The 23,191-nt window shown below is 44.5% G+C and overlaps 2 protein-coding genes across 7 annotated transcripts in view; both read right to left on the reverse strand.

Annotated features, from left to right (window-relative positions):
* Positions 1 to 18,977, reverse strand: part of ppfibp1b (PPFIA binding protein 1b) — a 31,313-nt gene extending 12,336 nt beyond the window's left edge. For 2 of the 6 annotated variants that reach the window (XM_062546929.1, XM_062546928.1), the window contains exons 1-9: positions 18,818 to 18,976; positions 10,681 to 10,765; positions 8,312 to 8,517; positions 6,394 to 6,480; positions 6,150 to 6,263; positions 5,589 to 5,720; positions 3,705 to 3,797; positions 1,912 to 2,029; positions 235 to 296 (exon numbers count right to left, since the gene is read on the reverse strand). In XM_062546929.1, the coding sequence (XP_062402913.1) occupies positions 235 to 296; positions 1,912 to 2,029; positions 3,705 to 3,797; positions 5,589 to 5,720; positions 6,150 to 6,263; positions 6,394 to 6,480; positions 8,312 to 8,517; positions 10,681 to 10,744 (876 nt within the window). In that variant the 5' untranslated portion in view covers positions 10,745 to 10,765; positions 18,818 to 18,976. Of the gene's footprint in view, positions 1 to 234; positions 297 to 1,558; positions 1,613 to 1,911; positions 2,030 to 3,353; positions 3,447 to 3,704; positions 3,798 to 5,588; positions 5,721 to 6,149; positions 6,264 to 6,393; positions 6,481 to 8,311; positions 8,518 to 10,680; positions 10,766 to 18,817 lie in introns of all 6 variants that reach the window. The other 4 variants (XM_062546924.1, XM_062546927.1, XM_062546926.1 and 1 more) reach the window with 4 other exon arrangements.
* A 688-nt stretch (positions 18,978 to 19,665) lies between these two features.
* Positions 19,666 to 23,191, reverse strand: si:ch211-245j22.3 (uncharacterized protein LOC563798 homolog). Its single transcript, XM_062546473.1, has 5 exons — positions 23,121 to 23,191; positions 22,645 to 22,777; positions 20,624 to 20,773; positions 20,259 to 20,364; positions 19,666 to 19,868 (listed from the first exon to the last, which is right to left on the reverse strand). Exons 1-5 carry the CDS (start codon positions 23,189 to 23,191, stop codon positions 19,666 to 19,668), a joined length of 663 nt encoding a protein of 220 aa, XP_062402457.1.

A 23,191-nucleotide genomic window follows, 5' to 3' on the forward strand; every position in this document is an offset into this window, starting at 1 on the left:
ACACACACACACACACACACACACACACACACACACACACACACACACACACACACACACACACACACACACACACACACACACACACACACACACACACACACACACACACACACACACACACACACACACACACACAGAGAGAGAGAGAGAGAGAGAGTAGTCAGCAGCAGAAGGCTCAGTATTACCATGACCAACCCTTCCAAGGAGCTGAGATTATACTAGTGGCTGTACCTTCTCCTCATTGGCAGCCATTAACGACTCCATGGCTTTCTTCATTCTCTGCACCTCCACATCTGTTAAGGCAGAGAACCCACAGTGAGAGACCTCTCTTGAGCAACACAGGCTTGCACATTCAGCATTTAAAAAGGAGGCAACATAGGAAGAAAAACAGAACAAATGACAAGTTTTCAACTGGATCGAGAGGTACACAAGAGGTACTCTCGGGATGCAGTCTGTGGGAAGGGTGATCAGTGCCTCTGCTGTAACATGGGACAGAGCTCAGCCATGGACAAGGAGCTGGACGAGGACGACTTTCTGGAAAGCTCCAGTGAGAGTGGAGAGTGAGGGGAAAGGGATGCTGTGGGGAGTGGGGAGAGAGAGAGAGAGAGAGAGTGGGGGCCGAGGGTGGTTAGAGGGCCGAGGCGTGGGTGTTGATGGAGAGAGGTGACGGAGGAGAGGTGTTGAGAGCAGGCTCCAGGCTGGAGAGGGTGATGACTGTTGATGGAGGAGACACAAGTGGACAGAGGGGACAACAGCAGGAGGAGGAGGAGGAGGAGGCGGCGGTGGTGGGACGAGGACAGAGACGCTCTCGACATGCCGAATGGCCACCAGACACGCAACCTCCTGAGGATCCTCCCAAGGACCCTGGTGAACTGCAATATCACCCTACCAACAAGTCCAGAAACGTACCGCAGGTAAACTCTACTTAGCGTAGTTGATACCCCATCACTAAATACCCTAGAGATTTAGCCATAGAGTTATTCCTTACCAATACAATTTGCCTGGGTACTACAAAAGCTAATCTCCACAAATAAGTGTATAATTTCATGACACATATGGTGATCAGAAGATGATTGATTGAAAAAGGTTACTTTTTACTTCTCAGATCATGTACCAATGATGTGGTGGGAATATGATTACCCTATTGAACACACCAATCAGCATGAGACAACATGCTCTATGTGTCCTGTCACCCCACGAGACCACATTTTGTGAGGGCTATTTTCAGACGTCACTTCTTGCACTCTTCTCAGAATAGTCTACTGCGCTATTTGCATGGACATGACTGCGCTTGCCACAGCGGTCCTACTAAATCAAACAACTCCTTCACTAACGTGTCAGGAAGTGCATTTTTCAGCGTGCCAAAGTGATAGAGGGCTCTCTGTTGTTTCAGAAGAGAGAGATGGTACATGCCCACACATGCAGAACATGAGGCCAGAGGAGAGCTGTGCACGGAGAATAAACAAACAAACAAACAAACAAACAAACAAACACATGAACAAATGGACAGATGGACAGATGGATAGATGGATACAGATATGGACACGCCCCTTACGTTTCTCTTTCAGCCTCTTTTTATAAGTTTCCTCTGTGAGGGAGACTGGACAGGATAGAATTATACAACACTCCAAGTTAGTGCAAAAATCATTGGGATAGCATCATTCAATGTTAATGACTCCAAATGACAGCAAAACAAATCCACCTGATTATTTGGTCTCCCACTATGACTGGCGGGATGACTAAGTGATCTTTCCCACCTTGCAGACACAGCGCACAAAATACAAAAGCCCCACCACCAATCTAGACCAGCTGTGATGGGGGCAGGTTGGGGCAGGTGGCAGGGGTGAGTCGGAGGCAGTGGGATTTCCCCCCGTGGGCGAGGGAGCGGGGTGTGGACCGGGCACTCACCTCTCTCTCCGCCGTCGGCTCCTGCGGGCGTGACCGCGCGGTAGCCCGTCTCGTCCTGCAGCCTCCGCAGCTCTCCGTCCCTCCCGTCCAGCTGCTGGTGCAGCATCATCAGCTCCTCCTGCAGGAGCCCACACAGGGGACACGCCGTTACACACAGGACGCCACACAGAGGCCAGACACTCAGGAGTATGTTTAGGGAGAGAGAGAATGGCCAGGTAAATGCTCAGGAGGTCAGAGGTTACAAAGCTGGGGAAATTGGGATTAGGAGAAACCATCTATTTTACAGTTACAAACACACTGGAGATCACCACAATCTTCAGAGCCCATCTCAAACCCAAACAACCAGGATGCATAGCTCACACAAACGCCTTCATGACTGTTGAGTCTAGTTTTGGCAGCATCCACCCTTGACCCCTGAGTCACCTCTGAAGTGGGATGTTCCTTTCCTGTGTTGTTCAGTGTTTTTGTTTTACTGAAGCCAATTCACTGCAGTGAGAGTCCGCAGATAATAAGAAACCCAAATCCCAAACCCAATGGCGGAGCCCCATTTAGAAATAAACTGGGTTTTAGTGGATGATGCGTTTATTTAGAAATAAACTGGGTTTTAGTGGATGATGCGTTTAACATACTCAGCATTATTTACAAGACGCAATCTAACTGAAAGAAAACAAACATGAACTGGCATGCAACTAAAAGACATAAAATGGAAGGCAAGATGCCAACTGGCATTCTAAAGATATTTTGCAGTCATTCTGATCACTCAAACTTGTGGCCTTAGATGCAATGACGTAACATAAAATTACAGCCAATTCTAGAATAATAAATGCGAAATAACTCTTCAATGCTAGTACTACTGTACAAACAGCCTACATGTTAAAATCATATCCTCGTTCTAGAATTTCTTGAAATACTGTATCCTTGAGAGAGCTGACATGGGTGGGAAGCCCTTAAATGTGAGCATACTTGTGGTGAGGTTTATGTGCCTGCATCCAAAATTAGTGCTTTCAAGGATACCTCTCTGGAAGGCTCAAAATCTTATGGTGCATTTAAACCTCAAAAGAAAACCTGCGTCTGTGCTTGCAAGAGCTTGCTGTAACCGCATATCTGTCTCCTTCTCACTCCCCTGTAGGAACGACTGCCAAAAACCATTCATATCAATGGTTATGTCTGCAGCTATTGTCAATCATTCATCAATCACAGGTCTAGTGGGTAGGGGGCATGTGCTACTTTAAGGGCCATCACTGCTGATTGGTTATGAAGTGAGCTGGCTGGCACTCTTTCTGAACTCATTAATATCTTTTCAAAAAAGAGAGGAAAATAGACTGGGAACACAACATACCAAAAGCAACAGCAACAGCAGCAACAGCAGCAACGACGACGACGACAACAACACCAACAACAACAAAATAAAACAACAAAAATCCAGCCTGCGAGGGGCAAACCTTCAGCGCCTGGATTTTGTGCTCCTTCCTCTGTTTCTCATACTGCATCTGGCCCATTTTGATTTTCAGGCTAGAGAGCTTGGCCATTAGCGACTAGCGGCAGAGAGAGTTAGCCCGGGAGGAAGAGAGAGAGAGAGAGAGAGAAAGAGAGAGAAAAGGCAAGAGATAAGACAGAAAACACTACAAGAGCAGAAGGAAGGTGATTAGATATGCCAAGAATCTCACAGAGGAATCACAGTAGCAGAAAATGTGAAGGCAAACAGTGACTGGCCTCAGTGAGAGGCACATGTTTGAGTGCAGAGGGGAGTGGGTGAGTGAGTCTGCTCTGGTATTCCATTTAGCTTTACTCACCTTGGTAGACTTGAGCTTCTTCTCATACTGTAGCCTCTCGCTCTCCATCTCGTTCACCCTGTACCTCAGCTCATTGATCTCCAGGATTAAAGTCTGAGCAGAGAAACACACACACAAACACCACTTTAGCTACACTCACACCCAACCACATACAAATTAGCCTGCCAACAGTGAAATGCTAGAAAGGCACAAAGGGACCAGCTGGACATTCATTTACATTTCACAGAGTTGGTAAGTGGTTTGATCAATAAAAGTCACAGCTTTGAAAAAAACACACGGTGGACAGAGGGAGGGTGGGTGAAGGAGAGAGAGTGAAGACCATAAATGGTCTACAGACTACAGAAAAGAAAATGAAATGCTTATATTGTAAACAACTAATTCCATTGTTTTGACAGAAAATGCTTTGAGAGAGAAATCTGTAGAAAATTATTATAGTTCGGGGAGCTTTCATACAGACCTAAACACCATACGCTACACATCAGAGCCACGCACCATTGCTACCCTGGCTGCATTCTCCCACACTTCCCGTCCGCCTGGACACAGAGCCTGTGTGGACCGGGCCTCCACAGCTGCCGTAGAACAAGTAGGACACTTTCCAATACCATGCCATCATGGTGCCTGTGTGGTTGTGATTACCGTCCACCAGGTCAACTGGGGGATTTTACGGATGAGCTCGACAATCTGTTGTCTTCCATCCCTGAGCATGATGACTGTCCCTTATTCATACTGGATGACCTCCTCTTCAACACGCTAATCACTCGAAATTGTACAAGACACCACGTCTCTCCACTTATCGGACCAGCATTTCATCCAGTTCAATGCGTGTCTGTCAGAACAATCGTCTGTTCCTTCACCTACGGTCTCATTCCGCCACAACCTCAGACACCTGTCTCCGAGCCATTTCCCCTCAGTTATTGCCTCCACGCCTCTCTAAAGGTTATAGTGTCTCTCTGCTCCATGTTGACTTCATATCTGAATAACCAGCCCTCCCATTTGCACCGCACATTCCTTGTTCCTTTTTGTTATTCGCATTGGACAAAAGCATCAGCTAATGAATGAATACAAATGTTTTATTTGTGTCCAAATTCGGAAATCAAATCTTGGATAAACACTCAAATTGCAAAAGATTTCTAAGAGATATCACATTTGTTTCATTCTCCAAACACTCCCTGCAAAACTCTAGCCCACAAGCACAGCACAGCACAGCACAAGCCCATCCCTGGATATAACACCCACATGCTCAGGAAGCTGCCTCTGCTCTTCTCAGGCCAGTGTGTGAGCGGAGGCCCATGGCTTCCTGGGTAATCACTACTTTCCAGGGAGGGGAAAAGGGAGAGGGAAAAAAAAAAAAAAAAAAAACACCCAAAACAGCTTTACAGAGGAAATGGCTTCTGGCTGTTTTTGCGCCGTTCCCCTTTTGTCCACATAGCAAGTGAAGCACAACATGGATAAAAGCCCGCTCTTCCACTGGACTGGAAGAGACTGCTGCGGCTGCGGCTCCGGCTCGACAACATGACGTGATTGGTGCGCGGCCAAATGTTCCCCCCTCGGCACATTGTGGAGAGCAAGTCCTGCCGCTGCAGGCACTAGTTTGCACTTAAAAGCGAGCCTGTGCTCTGCGAGCGCTGTCTCAACTCAAACACTTAATTGCAATTGCGCAATACCTGGGAACAAAAACAATCTCTGATGGAAATGGACCATACTGCTGACTCCTTTCTGACCTTTCTGAACTGCATGCTTTAAGCACTGCTACAGTCTTTCTTCAGGGACAGTGTGCAGACCCAGACTTGCACCACAGTTCCTCAGGCAGAGGATTCCCATCATTCCAAAGACACATGTTTATGCACAACAGAGAGAGAGAGAGGGCTCGTTCCTCATACGTACCTCGCCGTCTCTGAACTGCTCGTGGAAGTCCAGCCGGTCTTTCTCCACGGCGCCCAGCTTGAGTTTCAGGGTGGAGATCTCGGTCAGCAGGTCCAGCTTCTGCGTCTCCAGAGCCGAGTGGCACAGCAGCTCCTGAGGGACCCATGTGACAGCAGCGTGAGACAAGGGAACATCGGCCAGGGAACAAAGTTTTCCCACCATAAGACAGAACATTCTACACTATATTGTCCTTTTTGGCGACTAAAAATTAGTAGCACTTTAAAGACTGCACATATCAAAGAGCTGCAATGAGTTAGTTCCTTTCCAAGTTGAGTACAATGGTTTTGCAGGGTAAATTCGTGCACATGCATTCTTAAGGCAGCAACATAAAAACAACCAGTACAGTGTGCATATCACGATCATCAGCAAACCATGGCAATGAGACATTGTACTAACAATGCTTCTATATCACTGTTTTAGGGGTTTAATATCCTGTAATAAAATCTTGGAAAATATGGTATGAATATCAAAAGGAATCATTTGTTTAAAAAAAACAAACAAACATGAATAGTGTTGGGTTACCTGTTGAAGCATCTCCTCTGTGGCGTTTAGCTTTTCCCGGTGTTCATCAAGGCACAGGTCGAGGTCCCTGATCTTTTCCCCTTGTGCTTCCACCTGGTCCGTCAGCACACTCACCTGTCCATACAATCGCATTTCACCAAAGAATGTTATATCAGAGCATGTGACTGATAGCACTGTGGCCTGACATCTAATTGAGAAATGCCATGGCCACTCATTTTTTAAATGGTGTTAATGTAGGAAATACCTGAAGCACTAGGGACTCCTTGTCACTTTCAAACCGAGCGAGTCTGTCCTGGTAAAGGTCGGTGCTCATAGGGATGTGGCCATTTGACTGCAGTATGGAAGACAAAATGAATAAGACACATAAAATGAAGTGGTGTGGTTGAGCAGCTAATTGCCACAAAATTGTACATGTCTGCACATCAAAGGCACAGGTGAACATTCAAGGTCAAAAGCAGGCCGCTCAAAAATCTTCAGAGAGGCTGAAACCTGAGCTGTGTTCGCTTGCAGCCTTTTGTTCTGCCAACAGCACCTTAAATGGAGAATGGGCCGCCAGAGGAGATCTCAGTGCAAACACTGAGTTATGGTATTACACGCCTGCTTTGGCATCTATCTGGCTGTCTGCCAGCAACTACAGACTGCTGGCGCAAGGAATGCACGTCCCCCCCCCCCCCCCCGTGCTAGCCCGACAACCCCCCAAACATCTATTGTGCAGACACTATGGGACCAGTCAAACTGTTTTCTCAGAACAACCTCGACAACCAGCAACATTGCCGCTGAAGTGTCTACTTCAAATCCAGCAAAACAGCATAATTGTGTCTGGGCTTTCAGACGGCAGTGCTTACCATCAAACAGCCAACAAAGCTTACTATCAAACAGGCAACAAAGCTTACTACCAAACAGCCAACAACTCAGTCACGTGGCTTAAGGTTGCGGCCAAGAATGGAGGCAGTTGAGTGATGGCGAGTCAAGTTACTCTACTCTCTGCTCAGCTTGGACTCCAGCACTCTACTGGAATAATCAGAGCAACAACAACAAGAAAAAAACAGCTACTCCCAACTGATGAGCCCAATGTAAGACCATTTTGTAGGCATTGCTTAGGATATTTATTTTGGAATCATGACTATGATTAACCATCAACAGTCTTTGAGGTATCTGAGCATCTCCAGATTTGGCGTCCACCTGAGCTCTCATAACTAAATGCTTATGTTTAAATGTGTCACCAAGCAGATTGGTATTTTACTGCCATAATAAATCAAAAATATCTTGCTTTATCATATCTTGTGTTGCTACCGCTTCAAATTGCAGACGTTGCATCTTCCCATAAAATTAACATTGGCATGTATAAAAATAAGATCCTGTAGCACTTTCAACATAACTTCAACTTCACACTGATGGCATATCCTATGTGGCCACATATAAATAACTTTTCTCTTGTTTGGTTTCAGCATAGCAACACAACACACACAGACTTAGACCATGGGCGATGAAATAAGGGAATACCCCCATGGGTGATGGAAGTGCATGTGTGTACATTTATACATGTAAAGATATATGGGTGCATAGCCTGCATACGGATGCATGTGTGTGTGCACAAGTTACTACACACACACACACACACACACACACATATACACACACACACACACACACAGACAGGCAAGCAGACACACATGTTTACACATAATACATTGCCTATCCATGTATGTATGTATAGTGGACACATATTATGATTATAAGAGCACATTAGGCTGGGTGAACCAGCAGATCTACAGTATTCTCTCTGTTTACTGCCAGAACCTTTGGCTCCAATCATAAACGGCCATACTCTAGTCCTGGCACGCTATTGGCCGGTGACGTGACGATAACGAAACTTACAGTAAGCGACATGAAGTGCAGTAGAAACAAAGCGCAGCCTCCCCAGACTAATGTTCAATCTTAAAAAATGGAGCTTAGTATGGTGAAAACCAGACTAAGAGCCAGGGATGGGATTCCAAATGCTGGTAAAATGTGAGAATGGCTGGTAGATTTCAGACACAAAGTCATATTTTAACATTGAGTGGCTGGTTAATTTGACCAGAAATCTGCTATTGGCTGATAGATTGTCACATTTTCAAATTTTAATTTCCACCCCTGCTAAGAGCACATGAATGTCCACGCACCAAGGGCCCGTGCAGCCACTCCACCAGGCTGTCGGCGGTGGAGTCGGGGATCTGGCAGCGGAGGCCCTCCCTCTCGTCGCCGTCCATCATCTCCAGCACGCCGCGCAGGTCCTCCAGCAGGTGCAGCGCCCGCAGCCCGCCCATGAACGGCGACGTCGGCGACTGGCAGTCAAACATGCCGTTGGAGTAGTCCAGAGCCTTGGAGCCTGAGTGGGGGCAAAGGTCATGAGGGTCAGTATAAAAGGACCCTGTCTAAAATGAAACATTCTGAACAAAGTACAACAAAACATATGTACCCGTAATTTCCCGACTATTAGCCGCGGCTTGTACATTGATTTTGCTAAATTTCTTGCACTACAATGTTAATACAGGGGGGCAGTTAATATGGTGTTAATATGGTTTTGTTTCTTTTAACTTAAATACAAAAACACTGTCCTGCGGCTTATACACAATGCGGCTTATATGCGGGAAATTACTGTATCTTTTTTTGTCATCCAATTAAAGGTTTAGATGTAAGAAGAATTACTGAAATGAACAAAACGTTCAACAACTTCATCCCTTGACAGAAAAGAAAAAGGTCTTTGGAAGCATTAGGTCCACAAGATGTCAACATTTGGAGCCAAAACGTTGCTCCTGGCAAGTATTCCTCACTTTACTACTTTACAAGTGGAGTCTCAGACACACACTTTTGTATCTGTTCACTTCTAAAACAGTCATCCACCGCCATGTGGCTGCTCAGCCAAGGAAAACTGTGATGTAATCTCCGAGCGCCCACCAGGCCTTCAGCCGTGCAGCGCCAGAGGAGGCGGACCGCGTGTGAGGACGATGAGCTGCTGAGCGGGACTGAGCGTGCTCAGCCAGGAACAGATTAGCAGCGGACGGACGCTCGCTAAACGAGAAGGCTCGCTCGAGGCCAACAGAAAGGCTCCGGACACCCGGGGCGCGCAGTAACTGCTCCGCTGCAGGACATCACGTCACTGGACAGGCACCCCGAAAAGGGGCGCTAGCAGTTCTAATCCTTTAACCACAACAACGGAGTCTCACTTAAGGCCCCGGTGTTATCCAAGTTAGCCTTATTCTTTCGTGGCTAAAGAATGGCACTGCAGCATTTCTGCTTGATCAGAAAGAGGGAGAAGTCCTAAACCTTGGTTCATCCCTTGAGAACTAGCTTCCCCCCCACCCCCTTTTTTGAGACTTTTGGGCACACAGAGCCCAGACAAGGGACTCGTCGTCACAGAGCCATAAAAGAGAGCACATTATTGTACGGTCATGACGTGAGAGGAAAGCTATTCTAATCCCCGTGGAGACGGGCAAAGATAGAGGAGACGGCGGCCGAGCAGACCACAGGGATGGTCAGGACAGAAGAAAAGCCGTGGTCTTACAGGAACCTGGGGCTATCATGTGATCCGACAGGCCATTTCCACTTGGAAATGTCAGCTATAATTAACAGACAGGGAAAACAAGCCACTACTACAGCACATTTGCCTATTCCTCTGAGCTTGAGTTACCGAGCTGCCAGCTTCAACTCAAATGACTTAAGGAACAAGTGAAACAGAAACATGACCCGACTTCATACTCTCATGCAGTGGATGGCACTGATGATGTAACGCAGCATCTTCAAAAAAGAAAGCAGTAAATGGCAAGAAATACCAGCAGTTAACAACACACATATTGCTCACTATAGTAAACACACAAACCTCTCAGCTGCAACATGGACCTTCTGCTTTTCCACTTTTGTCATTTAAAATGTGCAGACAGCTCTGATATATGATACAACCCACTAATCTTAAGTCTTGTGGCTTGTAAACTCTGCATATTGGTCAGGAGCTCTATGCTAACAGAAAGTCCTGCTGAAGCACATTAGCATGTCTGGTTTGACAGGTGGAGCCTGGGCAGCTGGGCAGCTGTGCAGGTGTTCACTGCAAAAAAATAAATCTAACAAAGTGTAATTAACCTATATTAAGATAAAAAATCTATTTGGTATTGTTTTAAGTATGGAAATACTTACCAAGCGCTCTCTCAAAAGATACATTTCTTAATTTAAGAAGACTTGGAGTCTTATCAAGACAAATTGACTTACTGCACAGACAGATCATTTTGCTTGTTTTACGACAAATTTACTTACTGCACGGACCGACAGATAATTTTGCTTGTGTTCAGGAAGAATTGACTTAAAATAAGACAAACTTTTCTTAAATTAAGTCAAATGATTTCAAAAGAAAGCACTAGGTACGTCTCTTTGTACTGAAAACAATACCAACTAGTTTATTTATCTTGATATAAGATTAAAACACTTGGTTAGATTTTATTAGACAAGAAGTTTTTTGCAGGTGTTCTGGTTAGGCACAGCGACGGCGACGGCCCCTTACCCGCGATGATGCCATCCATCTGCTCCAGCGCCGCCGCCAACATCTCACTGGCGTCCGACATCATTCTGGCAGCTCAGCCACAACCCTGAGAAACAAACACAGCACACGACACATGATGTCAAGACATAGAATAAATGCTCATGTCATGTCCCACAGACCAGTATAAAACATCACAATCCCAAGCAAAAGATAGAGATAGATACTTTATTGATCCCCAAGGGGAAATTCAAGAGAACACAACACACCCTAAACTTAACAATGACAATGCATTACACAAAACACAAGATGATAACAATATCATATAGCAAGCAGGTCTTTTCAGGTCACATTAACAATAGGATAGTATAACAAAAGGCACCAGGAATGATAATACATCTAGCTTGGCAACCATGGGGAGGTGGAACTCATATTAAAGGGTACTGGGGCAAGATGGCAAGTAAAGCACAACAGACTACACTTGCACTAACCACAAAACTTGAGCTAGCAACTACAGTGCTTTAGGGCGCAGCTTGCACGAAGGGAGCTGGCCCTCACCCCCCAACCACACACCAACGGAAACACTGACAATCAGCTGTACACGTGTCAGACGGCAAATGGGACCTTGGTAGATCAGAGGTCCAAAAACAATGGGGGCTGAGAAGCCGACCCTTTTCATTTCGGCGTAATGGCTGTTCTTTGTGTGTTGACTCTGTCATAAAGCCTGGAGAGGGTGGAGCTGGGGCCGAGTGGGAGCGGGGGAGGCTGTCAGCGACGCTGTGCTGCGCTCACACGGTCCCTAATGAGCGGCTCCCACCACGGGGCCTGTCATTTAGCACCAGGAACTCACCGAGAGGAGAGCTTTACTTAGCGCTAGCCAATGAGTGGGACACCAATTAGATCTGGGCTATGCCCACACAGAGAGCTCTAGCTCCCAAATAATACACTACAATGTATGATGTAGATGCATTAGTACTTCCAAAAGAAAAGTTTTTTTTTTTTTTTTAAGGCAGAATGGTGTGCATTTGACTATATGTTACATTGATGTTACATTGTCTTCAGTCAATTATCAACTTGATATATAATTAGTAACTTCAGAAGATTGCAAGTAAAGTGAGGAAGATCACCACCCTAACCTACTGAATTTCAGGAGGTGTCTAGGAGGTGTCTGCAGTCTGTTGAGATGCGTCTGGAATGTGGGGAATCTTCGGGGCTTTGCAGCGTGGTCGTTAAGAGTGCAGTAAAAGCGTCCCAGGAGCTCCACTTGTCTCAGGTTGAGGGATTGGCTGTTCCGCCTTTCCCTGGGTTACCCAGATGGCCTCACACCAACAGACACCCTTTCCAGAGCAGAGTGGCTACCAGTCGCCTCAGTCCCTGGCGCTGCATTTCGAGTTGCTGCCGATGGACACTGGGCACTTTGTTTGGCCAACAGTGAGGACACATAGTGGGGCCTCCTTTGGACAACCGCCCAGAAACACAGTGGCCTCTCAGTCTAACCTCTGCTCAACAGTCACAGCCACACCAAGCTCAAAGTCACATTCTCCACAGCTCATAATTTTACGTTGTAATAATCTCCAGTCGTCAGTTTCCATATGAAATGGTGTGAAGGCCTAGAAATGTCTAGCAACTAAATGATCGATACCTGGGTATAGGAATGTCCATTGTGTACTTGCCCGTCAACAAAAGCTTGATCACCACATACTTGCACTTAAGCAAAGGCCACCTCATTCACAACAGACCTTTTGAGTAGGTGGGGTGTGGTGCACCCAAGGACCTGACCAAACATCTCCACACTTTACACAGAGGACATATTCACCTCTGTTGACCAGGGCAATGTAACACGAAAGCGTACTACCCACCACAGAGTCCCACAACAAGTGATCCTAGTGTTTCCACTCGTCAGTGCTTTCCAACAGAACAGTCAACAGTCAAAGTGGTTGGAGAAAGTGTTGAGTCATTTTGTTGGTGGAGTCTGCTATTTAACCAGCTGCCCGACTTCCTGAGGACTCCCCACAGCAGTGCTGACAGTGTGTGTCTCTTCTCTTCTTTTTAGGACTGGCCTGAAAGACCCCTCCTAGAAATTCCGGAGGTCCTCCGCAAGATGGACATCACACATATTCATCTGCAAATGAAGAGAGACCCTAAAAACTTTCCACACAATCATCATCTTGAGGGTGTGGATTGCAGAACCCTTTTAACATCAGTCTAAATGCATATGTTTTATACTGTACTTTTGCTAATTAGGGTGGTAACCCTCTACAGAGGGTGCCACAAAGGCACTAAGCCATAATTTTGCACAAATGCAGGTTTAGGGGAGTGACTAGTAGGGCAGGAATCTTTTCAAAATGTCAAGCCTTTTTTGTCACTCAGCTAAACATTTACCACTTTTGTGTGGCAATTCTACTGTAGAATTTGAGGTAACTGCTTGGATATTCTCCCGAAGACGTAAAGAATGGAGATGGAATATTGAGCCATATATAAGAGAGTGCCCACGTTTAGTTGCCCTGAAGAAATGTAGGCATTTCAGCATGTTTCAGCAAAACCCAAATTCCACTTGGCCATGATGACTCAGGACAGAACTCCCCTTAGATGCCTCTTTGCTCTCAACTCATCCGGCTAATCTGGGTTATAGAGGGAGGGCAGGGCATAGGAGGGAGAGTTCCTGTTGAATGGGGATGAAGAGAAAGGAAACTTGCCCCGAGGACATGTTTGTCTCGCCACTTCACACCACAGGCAGCTGCAGCAGTGCATAACATGCCCGCGAGGCCATGAAAATCCCCAAGGTCGGAACAAATCGCTTATTGGGGCTTCTCTTCTCAAGGCGCTGGCAGATTGGGCTATTCGAGGTAAGCAGCAGAAGAGAGTTGATAAGAGCTGCTTGGAGAGAAAAAATGCCTTCCCCTTGGTAGTAAACCACGCGCAGGCAGTAGCTTTGAGAGCTTGTGTTGAGTCTATGGGTTGATGCTGACAAAAACATAAACTAAACAGAAGTCCATTTTGCAAGGCTATCTTGGCCCTGGCCCCGGAGTCAACACACTAAAACAAAAAAAAGGAATAACTGAATGTCCAAATCAAACAATATTAAACAGGATACCATTGCTCAAACACCAGAGATCTAAGGCCCGGACAACATCCCAGCCTTGAGAGGCTGCCTGAGGCAGGAACGAACAATAGATAAATTGTCTTGCTCAAGTCTCTTGAAACTCTAACAACATTTCAATGGCAAATCAACACTGCCTCAAACAGGGGCATAATTGCAGAATAGCTTCTGTCACTTTTTTGGAATGCCATGTCATATCAGCATTCCAAATATATGGAGAGCTCTGGTTAAAGAGGGCTGGTTGCCTTGCATAGCAGAACCCTGCAAGGCTGGAATTTCCTCCTGGAACCTCGACACACAATGGCTTCGAGCCGTGGAGCCGATAACACATGAGGCCTTTGTGGGGCTCAAGTTTCGCTCTTTTCGGGCTGAAATCACATGGCCCAACACAGGCTTACTATTGTAGCATCTGCATTCAAGAATCCCAGCCTTTCACAATAGGAGAAAATTCGAGGCATTTCAGAAATGCACGTCAACAAACATTACCATACAGATGACATTTTAAATAACATGTCATGGACATGACAGCCATAAGATCCAACTGAACTTTAGTCTGCTGAGAAAGATCAGGGTGGCCCAAGAACCCCTCTGGGGATTGTCGAAGAGTATCTTATTAATGTTGATACTGTCAACTAGGCAAGGAGAACTTGGGAAACATGTTCTTCTCCTTGTAGTGCCATAAGAGAAAGATGACCTGTGAAAGAGGAGAGTGAGCCACGTTTATCTTTGAATTTTTCCCGCTTGCATTTTGCATTCATTCATCACTGTTTTAAGAACTCAAACATCTGTGAAAACCGAGTGAAAACTTAAATAGGCTGCGAGTTTTAATTTTACACTTGACCAGTGAGGAAAAAGAGCAAATATAGTAGGTGTGTACAAAGCAGCATACAAGTGTACAAACTAGTACAAAACATGTACAAATTAGCCTCTGCCTAATCTTGGCTGCAGAGTTATATTGGCAATGCATTACACCAAACACTCCAGTTGGAAATATATGTTGTAGTTGAGAATGAATAATCAAAATAGAGTTAAATAAATCAAAGTTTGGTGTCTTCATGCCGCCTGTGATCCTGGGGTTAGTAAAGAATATCATCTGCAGCACTCCACCTCTGGCCAGGGGCCTGCACAGCCGAATCACATCCGCAGCCGCAAGTATCCTTCATCAATCCATGAGTGGGAAGCATGGTTTGGGGAACAGCATTTCCCCAGTTAGGGTGAACCTATCCTGCTTAAGGTTGCATTTCCCCAGTTAGGGTGAACCTATCCTGCTTAAGGTTGCATTTAGTGTCACAGTATATCAGACAAACCCGGAGACGCCTTTGGCTGCTGATGTTACTGATGGATTACGTCTTCCTCATATAAATAGAACAAGCTGACTGATTATCATGACGTGTGTCTGACAATCAAAATAGATTTTCTATTCATTGCCACGGAGGATGGAGGGTGAAGCTCAGACTGAAGCTTCATGGACAATGGGAGTGTTGGCCACCTTGCCATCATCATCAAAAGGCTCCTTATTGGCCTGTCTTCACCGCAAAGGGTGGAATTTCCAAAAGACTCCACCCTGACGCTTGTGTTTGTGAATGGCCCCTTAAAGAAGCGCTGAGTCCTGGGGCAGAGACACCAGTCCTACAGTATGCGCCCGGCGTTACACATCAGCATGTATTTGTTGTCTACTATTGATTTAATACAAGTCATTAAGGGAATTTCAGTTGGTATGGTACACTTGAGCAGATCAACTACGTAAAATATGCTTCACTGACAAGGACATCCAACAAGATTGATGGGGGTTCTTCAACCTTTAATAATACATGGGTGAGCCTTGAATGTCCAAGACCTACGGCGCCTTGTTTAGACTAATTCATCATGTCTTGTTTGAATAGAAAATAATAGAAAATAAAAGTATCTAATTGATCATTTCAATACAAAATTAGGTTTAGGTTTGGCGATTTCGCTTTCGTTTTATGCGTGCAGATTTCTCTGCAGAGTTTCCCCTACAGCTTTAGCGTGTACAGTTTACAAAACTCCTCAATCGGTCAGTCTGCCTTTTCATGAGCATGATCGCGAGGCTGGAGACTTTCTGTTAGGAAGTGCCACCATCCCGGTGACACAAAACTTGCATGCATGGTTTTTCCGCTCAGAAGCGCTGGGGGGAAGTGAGACAGCCGTCATTCAACCTGAAATAAGTCAAATAACCATTCCAATGTCTCCGAAGCTGATTAGTTAGGGCAAATTAAGCTAAAAAAAACCTTGCATAGTTCTGCTTTAAAAACCCACCTGCCTCCGCTTCCTTTAAGTCCAAGAAAATGCTAACCGATTGGCTTAAAATGTTTTACCACTAGAGTAATAACAAGGCTTAACATTTGCTTGAGCAAAGAGAAATAAGCGTAGCAGTGTGTGAGCGGGGAGGAGGAGCCCTAATGAGGTCTCAAATCCATCAGCCCTAAAGGCCTAACAAAGCACCAGAGTCCATCCAGTGGGATCTGGTACTGGCACGCACACACACACACAGACACACACAGACAGACACACACAGACACACACAGACACACACACACACACACTACTGCCTCTGCTCTGAACCCTGGATCTCTGATAGAAAGCCCCTCTCTGGCACAATCTGGAGAGAAATGTCAGCCTTCAGGTCACTCATCTCTGTAATGGAGGGAGGAAGAGAGTATTTGTGGCAGGCAAGTTAAGTCGACAGGCCTCGCCTGAGCGGAGATGTGCAGCGGCAGAGAGAGACGCGTCTGCAAAGGGTGGATTTAGAGCAAATCTTGTTTTCACCCGCAACGCGTTGGGCGCAGTACAGAAGCTCAAACTCATTGTGTCATGCTTAGTGAAGCAGCTATAAATATAAACTATTCTGTGAAAGAGAGATGCTAAGCGGTATTCTATGTGAAGGACAGTAAAACGGTCTGTGAGGGATTTAGAGGGGGGGAAACCGAAGCTATCCGAGGCAAATGCTGTTGTTGCCTTCCCATGAGTGCACAAAAGCCTGGATCACAACGTTGTCCCCAGGCTAGACCGCTCAGTGTCATCAGGCAGTGGGATTTGTGCCGCACTTGAGACAGTGAAAGAAAGGACTATTTCTGGATTTCCAGTTACTTAGCCTCCATAACAGTGTGCCTTTCACTGAGGCAAAGCTCTTTTCTTCATGACCCCGAGAAACCCGTGTCACAGATGCTGCATTACTGGGCTCAGGTTAAAGGCGGTCAGCACGTTTCAGAACTCCAGGATACTCGGACCAAAAGCATCACAGCAGACTGACGTGCAGGGTTGTGAGGGTACACCAGAGGAGCCATAGCCTTCATATCTTGTCGACAGTGTGGCCAACATCGGCACACATTCCAGGCATCCTAGAGGACGCCCATCAGGCATGCATCGGAAATAAACACAGATGAGAGCCCAAGAGGGCAGTGAGGCAGAGAGAGAGAGTTATTCATCACTAATTTTACACTCATCACAAATGCCCGAGTGAGACATGCGGCTTGCACCTGAGGAGGCAGGGGGCTTCCAACTGCTTAAATATAGCCCCAACAGTAAAAATAAAAGTGCCCGAGGGTTTAAGTAAACATACGTATTTGTAAATTATGGCTGACCCAGCTGGCTGGTCTAACTGTCTATGTTTACTTTAAGGGGGTGACTGTCTTAGAAACAGCTTATGCTTAAAAGAGCAAATAAAATCTAGCTACTGATGAAAACTCTTTTTTCAATATAACCCCGCAATGGAATGACCAAAAGCCCAAGGTTTGCAAGAGGACACAGAATTAAAGCATACAAATGCAGATAAGTAGCCATGTGCCAAATGTTTGTCTTAAGACATTTAGCAAATTCTTCTAACGGGAACTGAAAAAACTGAACTGTCCAGATGTGTGACTGACAAGGCAGATGATTCAGTAAAGGGCTTTGGCTGTGAACTAAGAGCCACAGCTTCTCAGAGTCCATGCACATCCTTATAAGTCCTCTAAGGTCATGAATCATAACCGAAACCTCTCTCAAAGTTGTGATGAGTACAGACAATATAAACATCGGCAAATCCCACCTTCCTTCTCTACACTGCCAACAGCAAGAGTTGACAGACAATAACAGATGCAGATCTGAAAAACAGATCTCCTACACATGGCTGGATGTTTTGCCAATCTTTCATAGTTTTATGTAATGACTGAAACCAGCCACACTAAACAAATCACCTGATGTTTACAATATCCAACGTGTACAGAAGAACATAAAGTTTATGCTTCGTCGTCATGCTTGTTCAGCTGGTGGTGGACTGCAGGAAGCTGACAGCTGAAAATCTGTAATTCTATACCACCAGCTACGTGATTCCGATTTGAGAAACAATCTGAATTGTATGCAAGAGGACGTTTGGTGATATGGATTGGTGAGGTTCGCCAACTGCAGTGCCAACGGCAGCAGGTTTTGACTATTACTGCAGGCTCGGAGGTGTCTCTCGGAACATGCTACGTGGAATGTGTGAATCACGACAGTGAAGTGAGCATTCAAGTGAACAACTTCAGTCAGAGAAAGTAACAGAGCTGAGATTAGGCTACTTTATGATGGATATGTAGCCTAAATCCATAATATGAGTCTAACGCGATTTCGCAACATTCGCAAAATGTTTGCTGAGCTTTTGCCAAGCCCATTTATTAAATCCATATCTTTAGGCTACGTTTCACAAGTTACGAGTGCTTAAAGAAAGACATGTTAGAGCAGAGGAACCCGAAGTAACAAAGTGTTCTTTCCGCAGCTGTGAGAATCCCCGGCGTTCGATTTCACTTGATTCATGTTTTCATTTTGTAGCCTACGCTAATAACTGGAGACAATTAACGCCATCACGAAGGGAATTCCTGTACTATGTAAGCAACTTCTTCTCTTCAATGCAGAGTCCTTTCTCTGTTAAAATACGTTTATAATACTGTAACTACAGCACAACCTACTTTTGAACGAATTTGCAAACTTTTGCCTTACATTCAAGTAACCAAGTTTTCTCTGAATTGACTCGTCAAGATTTTCGGTCAGGCTTAACACGATAGGCGTTAAAACAAAAAGCTTACTTACCAAATATCGATGAAACTAAACGTCAACCTATGTTCGATCAATAGTACTCCTCAAGACGATAACAAATCTGCACTTTTTCTTCTTTTTAACTTAGTCCAGTTTGCTTGTCTCGTCGTCCGTAGTGCCCCCTCGCCTGCGCCATGACGGTAAAGAGCTAGGGATGGGAAGGGAAGCCGTACGTCATGGCGCGCTCACATCCCGCCACGGGGGCACGCACCAGTTGTGGGATCACACAGGCGGCTTGCATGGCATTTCACATTGAATGTAGCCTACTGTACGTAGGCTATATATGGAAAAGATATATTATTGTTAAGCCTGCCTATATTAGTTTCTTTAGACTACGTAATCCTGGAATGTAGCCTATACGTGGCTTAAAGAACAAAATAAGTTTAAAACCACTCGGTTGTCAGAACAGCTGGTGGGTTGCTTGTCAAACAGCCATTCATCATTGAAACGGCTTTGAAGATATAATCGCTGTGGGCTAATGGAAAAGAAACAGTTATGTAGAGTTGTGACTGTGTTGTCTAGTCACTGTAGCTCTAAGTCAAGGTAGATCAAGGCAAGTTTTTGAAACGAATTATGGTCAACACACCTTTTTCTTTCATTTTAGTGATATTTTCTCTCATTGGGCCACACAGTAAGAGCAAAAAAGCATAGGTAAGATTGTGTTTTCTTTTGTTTTTCTGTTATAGCTTCAAAGAAAAATAAAGTTGTTGCCTGATTCATTCATATCTAAAATTGAGATGATCTGGGTTCAGTTCTTCTTGAGGTGGTGAATAATGGGTGCATTCACTGTCCAGTCTCTTGACCTGGAATCAGAAAATAATTTATGTACTGTAGCCTAATAATCACAGCAGGCTTGGATTCGGATTGTTATCAGGGGGTGTAGATGTGAGCTGCAGGTCGTCCAGCACCCCAGTTGCATGTTCATCAGGCAGAGACCGTTTTGGTGGCCGCTCGACCTTCACAGTGTTGGGGTCGCACTCGAGCATCTCTCGGATCCACTCGTCACCCAGAGCTCCCTCAATGAACTCCTCCAGACTGATGATAGCTTGAGGAAGGGACAGAGGAGTTAGTCAACACAGGAGTTTGACTCATAGTTGAAATAGCTGAGTCGTGGCTTAATAGGTTGGCATGATGCAAGGCATGAATCAAGTTCTTCTGCTTTGAGTTATTTATGTAGCCTATTTTAAGGCAAGGCCTCATTTTACGGCATGTCAACTCAGGTCTCTAGATTAAGTTAGTGAACCCAAACATGACCACATTGAATTCAGATGGTTTGAGATTTAGAAACCATATTGACCAACATATAATGGATGTTATCCCATGATTAGCTGTGTGATCTGGGAGTAGGCTATATATCTGCTGCCAAAAGGATTACTGAACTGTATGATTTAGGCCTACTCATGTTGTAGGCTACCAGTACCAAAAGCATCCTCACCGTTTTTGTCTTTGTCCAGTCGCACAAAGATCCTGTTGGTGCACTCCTCTGCTGTGAGGGGGTTGATTTCGGTAATAGAGGCGGCCACGCTCATCTTGTAAACAGCCTGAGATCAAATAGGGAAGATTCAGTGAGGAACTATAGAAAACAGATGTTCTCCTGACTCCTTGTGGACAAACTAGATATTACATACATAATATGACATGAGAAGTTTGAAAATACAAAGACTAATGTAACCAAAACAGAATACAGAATATATCTTTGTACATGTACAACTATGTGGCATGTGTGTAAATATAAATACACATTTTACAAGTTAAAAAGAACTGTGAAATGCCATCATGGGCAGGAAGAGGGCGCTATACCTGCATGATCTCCAGCATTTCTCCTCGGGTTATGGCTCCGTCTTTGTCTTTGTCATAGAGCTTAAAAGACCAACGCAGTTTCTCCACTGATGAGCCTGCTATCAGCATACTGATGGCTGTCACATATTCTCTGAAATCAACAACTCCATCCTGCAAAGCATAGCCCAATTACAGTTTTCAAAATCAGTTTGCATGTATGTAAAAGGTCACCCAATATACACATTACCTTGATGATGATTTGCTACAGTGTTAAATCATACCTGACAGGATTGAACCAGAACTGTGAAAAAGGAAATTGACTATTTTGTCTGACTCAGCTGTTTTCAGAAATATGAAAAAGTTCAGAAGGTAATTTTGGAAGGCCTTCATTGTAGTATTCTTGTGGTCAGAGAAATTGAATTCTATTTTGGGAATTGCATGACAGCTGCTCAATCATTTAACTTGGCCAGTTTCATCCATCCCACGACTCAAAATCTTAAGAGGAATAACTTATACATCTTAACTATTTCCTCTGATCTCCCACATAGAATTGAGATAAATATAATACAAAAGAACTTGGTCAAAAAATAGCTCACTGAGCATCAAAAACAGAGCATCTCCAGGAAACCCTCAGCTAAGCCTATTCCACTCAAGGGACTGGAATACAACATTTCCAGATACACAAGCCAAAAAACTACAACAACAACTTTAATTGAATTCCAAATAAGCTAATTTGCTTTTCTCATTTCCCTATACTTACAGTTTTTCTCGATTGTTAACACACATTTTCTGAAAACATGCCTCATATTCTCAGAACTCTACACACAAATCCAAAACAACACACACAATGGGCAAAACTCCACAATTATCCTGCAAAATGACACTTTACCTTCAAAACAATGTAATTTCACCTCAAAATGCTCTTTTGTTGTCAAGAGACACACACAAACCATCATATATCAAGACATTTATAAGGACCAGTTGAACACTGATGTGCTCAGTGTAAAACACTGCGATGAATTGAAAACACTTCTTCTCCATTCATTATAATGACTTGGGCCTTTTTTTGTTCAGTGTTACACTACAAACAGTACTACAAACAGTAGATAAGCTGATACAGTAAGTTGATATGCTTACCCTATCAATATTTTGAAATATCTCATTGTTTTCTATTATTTTTCTTTGTATTTGCTGTAATGTTATGCCGTTTTTTCAATGCTCATGATTTCAGTTTCCTGTTTAGGAGACAGAAGCCCTTGTGTTGGTAATCTTTCGGCTGCCAAACAAATAGTAAAATACTGTAAACTGTGTAGGAATACAAAGTGGTTACTTTCCCCAAATACTTTATTTTTACAGTCTTACAGAACAGCCCACAGGCAATACTATACTACTGTGCTCATTGAGCTGTATTGTACTGTCCGGTACTGTACTGTATTGATACGCAGCAATGTTCTAGCGGCTCTGATCTCATCAGAGATTACGTCCTTGGCCTCCCCATCCTCCTCCTCTTACTCTCACTCCTCTGGCTCTGCCTCTGCCTGTACTACTACTGTAATACTAAAGCTCTGATTGCTAATTGTAAGACTGTGTGACAGGAGTTTGCCCATCTGATGAGTCAGTGTGCATGGTAGGGCAGTTAGCTTTAGAATTTGAATGGCAGTGTGTTCTTTGTGAAAATAAGAGATTTTCTTCATGAAAATTGTGTCTAATGCACAGAATTGTGTGTAGTGTTTTGAAAACAGTGTGTTATAGAACTGCAATTTGAGTGTAAAGCAGAAATTGTGCTTATAGTTCAGCAGAATTGGTTCAGGAGGTTGGTGCATGAGCTACATATTATGGGAATTGTGTCTCAAGTACCAGAAATTGTGTGTAAACAATTGAGAAAAACTGTAAATGTTCATTACATCTGTTTTTGTTGCTGTAGCTAGCTGGTTAGATCTGTCAGGGGAGAGGATAATCCCAGCATTATCTGAGGTATGTGAGGGTCTGCACTGTTAGCAGGGTACTGTAGACGGTGCCAGGCAGAAGCAGGTGCTGCCTACCCCATTGTTGTCCAGCGTGCGGAAGATCTGCTCGGCATACTCGGCCGACTCGGACCCTGCGGTGCCGTCGCAAAAGTGCCTCCTGAACTCGTGCAGAGTGATCAGACCACTTGGACACTCGTTCATGAACTTTCTGACAATGATATTTAAATGTGTGATTATAATGCTTGATATCCATGTCAGTATTGCATTCATGTTAAGCAGATTATATTGACTTTAAGAGAAATAAATGATGTTCCGTTAGGACAAATCCCATTCAAATAGTATTATAACTACACGAGTCATTAGAACAAATTCCATTTAAATTCCATTTAAATAGCAATGAATACATGAATCACAAGTAGATTAATGGTCTACAAAGCCCAGTCCAGCTATCCCAGTTTAACTTTCCTTCCCATTCCACCACCTGTCCTAAAAACCTGCAAATAAATGAAATGATAATGCAACTAGTCTACACTCATGATCCAGACTCTTACCTGAACCAGTCATAGAGTTCGGTGATGTATGTGCCTCCTCTTCTGCAGGGTAGTGAGGCCGCTTGACCCAT

Source organism: Sardina pilchardus, chromosome 10, assembly GCF_963854185.1.
Source record: "Sardina pilchardus chromosome 10, fSarPil1.1, whole genome shotgun sequence".
Classification (NCBI taxonomy): Eukaryota; Metazoa; Chordata; class Actinopteri; order Clupeiformes; family Clupeidae; genus Sardina; species Sardina pilchardus.

Bases quoted from the DNA above. Each gene is read 5' to 3' on its own strand.
- si:ch211-245j22.3 (XM_062546473.1), bottom strand. From the start codon at position 23,191: ATGGGTCAAGCGGCCTCACTACCCTGCAGAAGAGGAGGCACATACATC. The intron at 22,778-23,120 runs GTAAGAGTCTGG...TATCATTGTCAG, and splicing joins GAACTCTATGACTGGTTCAG to AAAGTTCATGAACGAGTGTC. The intron at 20,365-20,623 runs GTATAGCGCCCT...ATTTGATCTCAG, and splicing joins AAATGCTGGAGATCATGCAG to GCTGTTTACAAGATGAGCGT.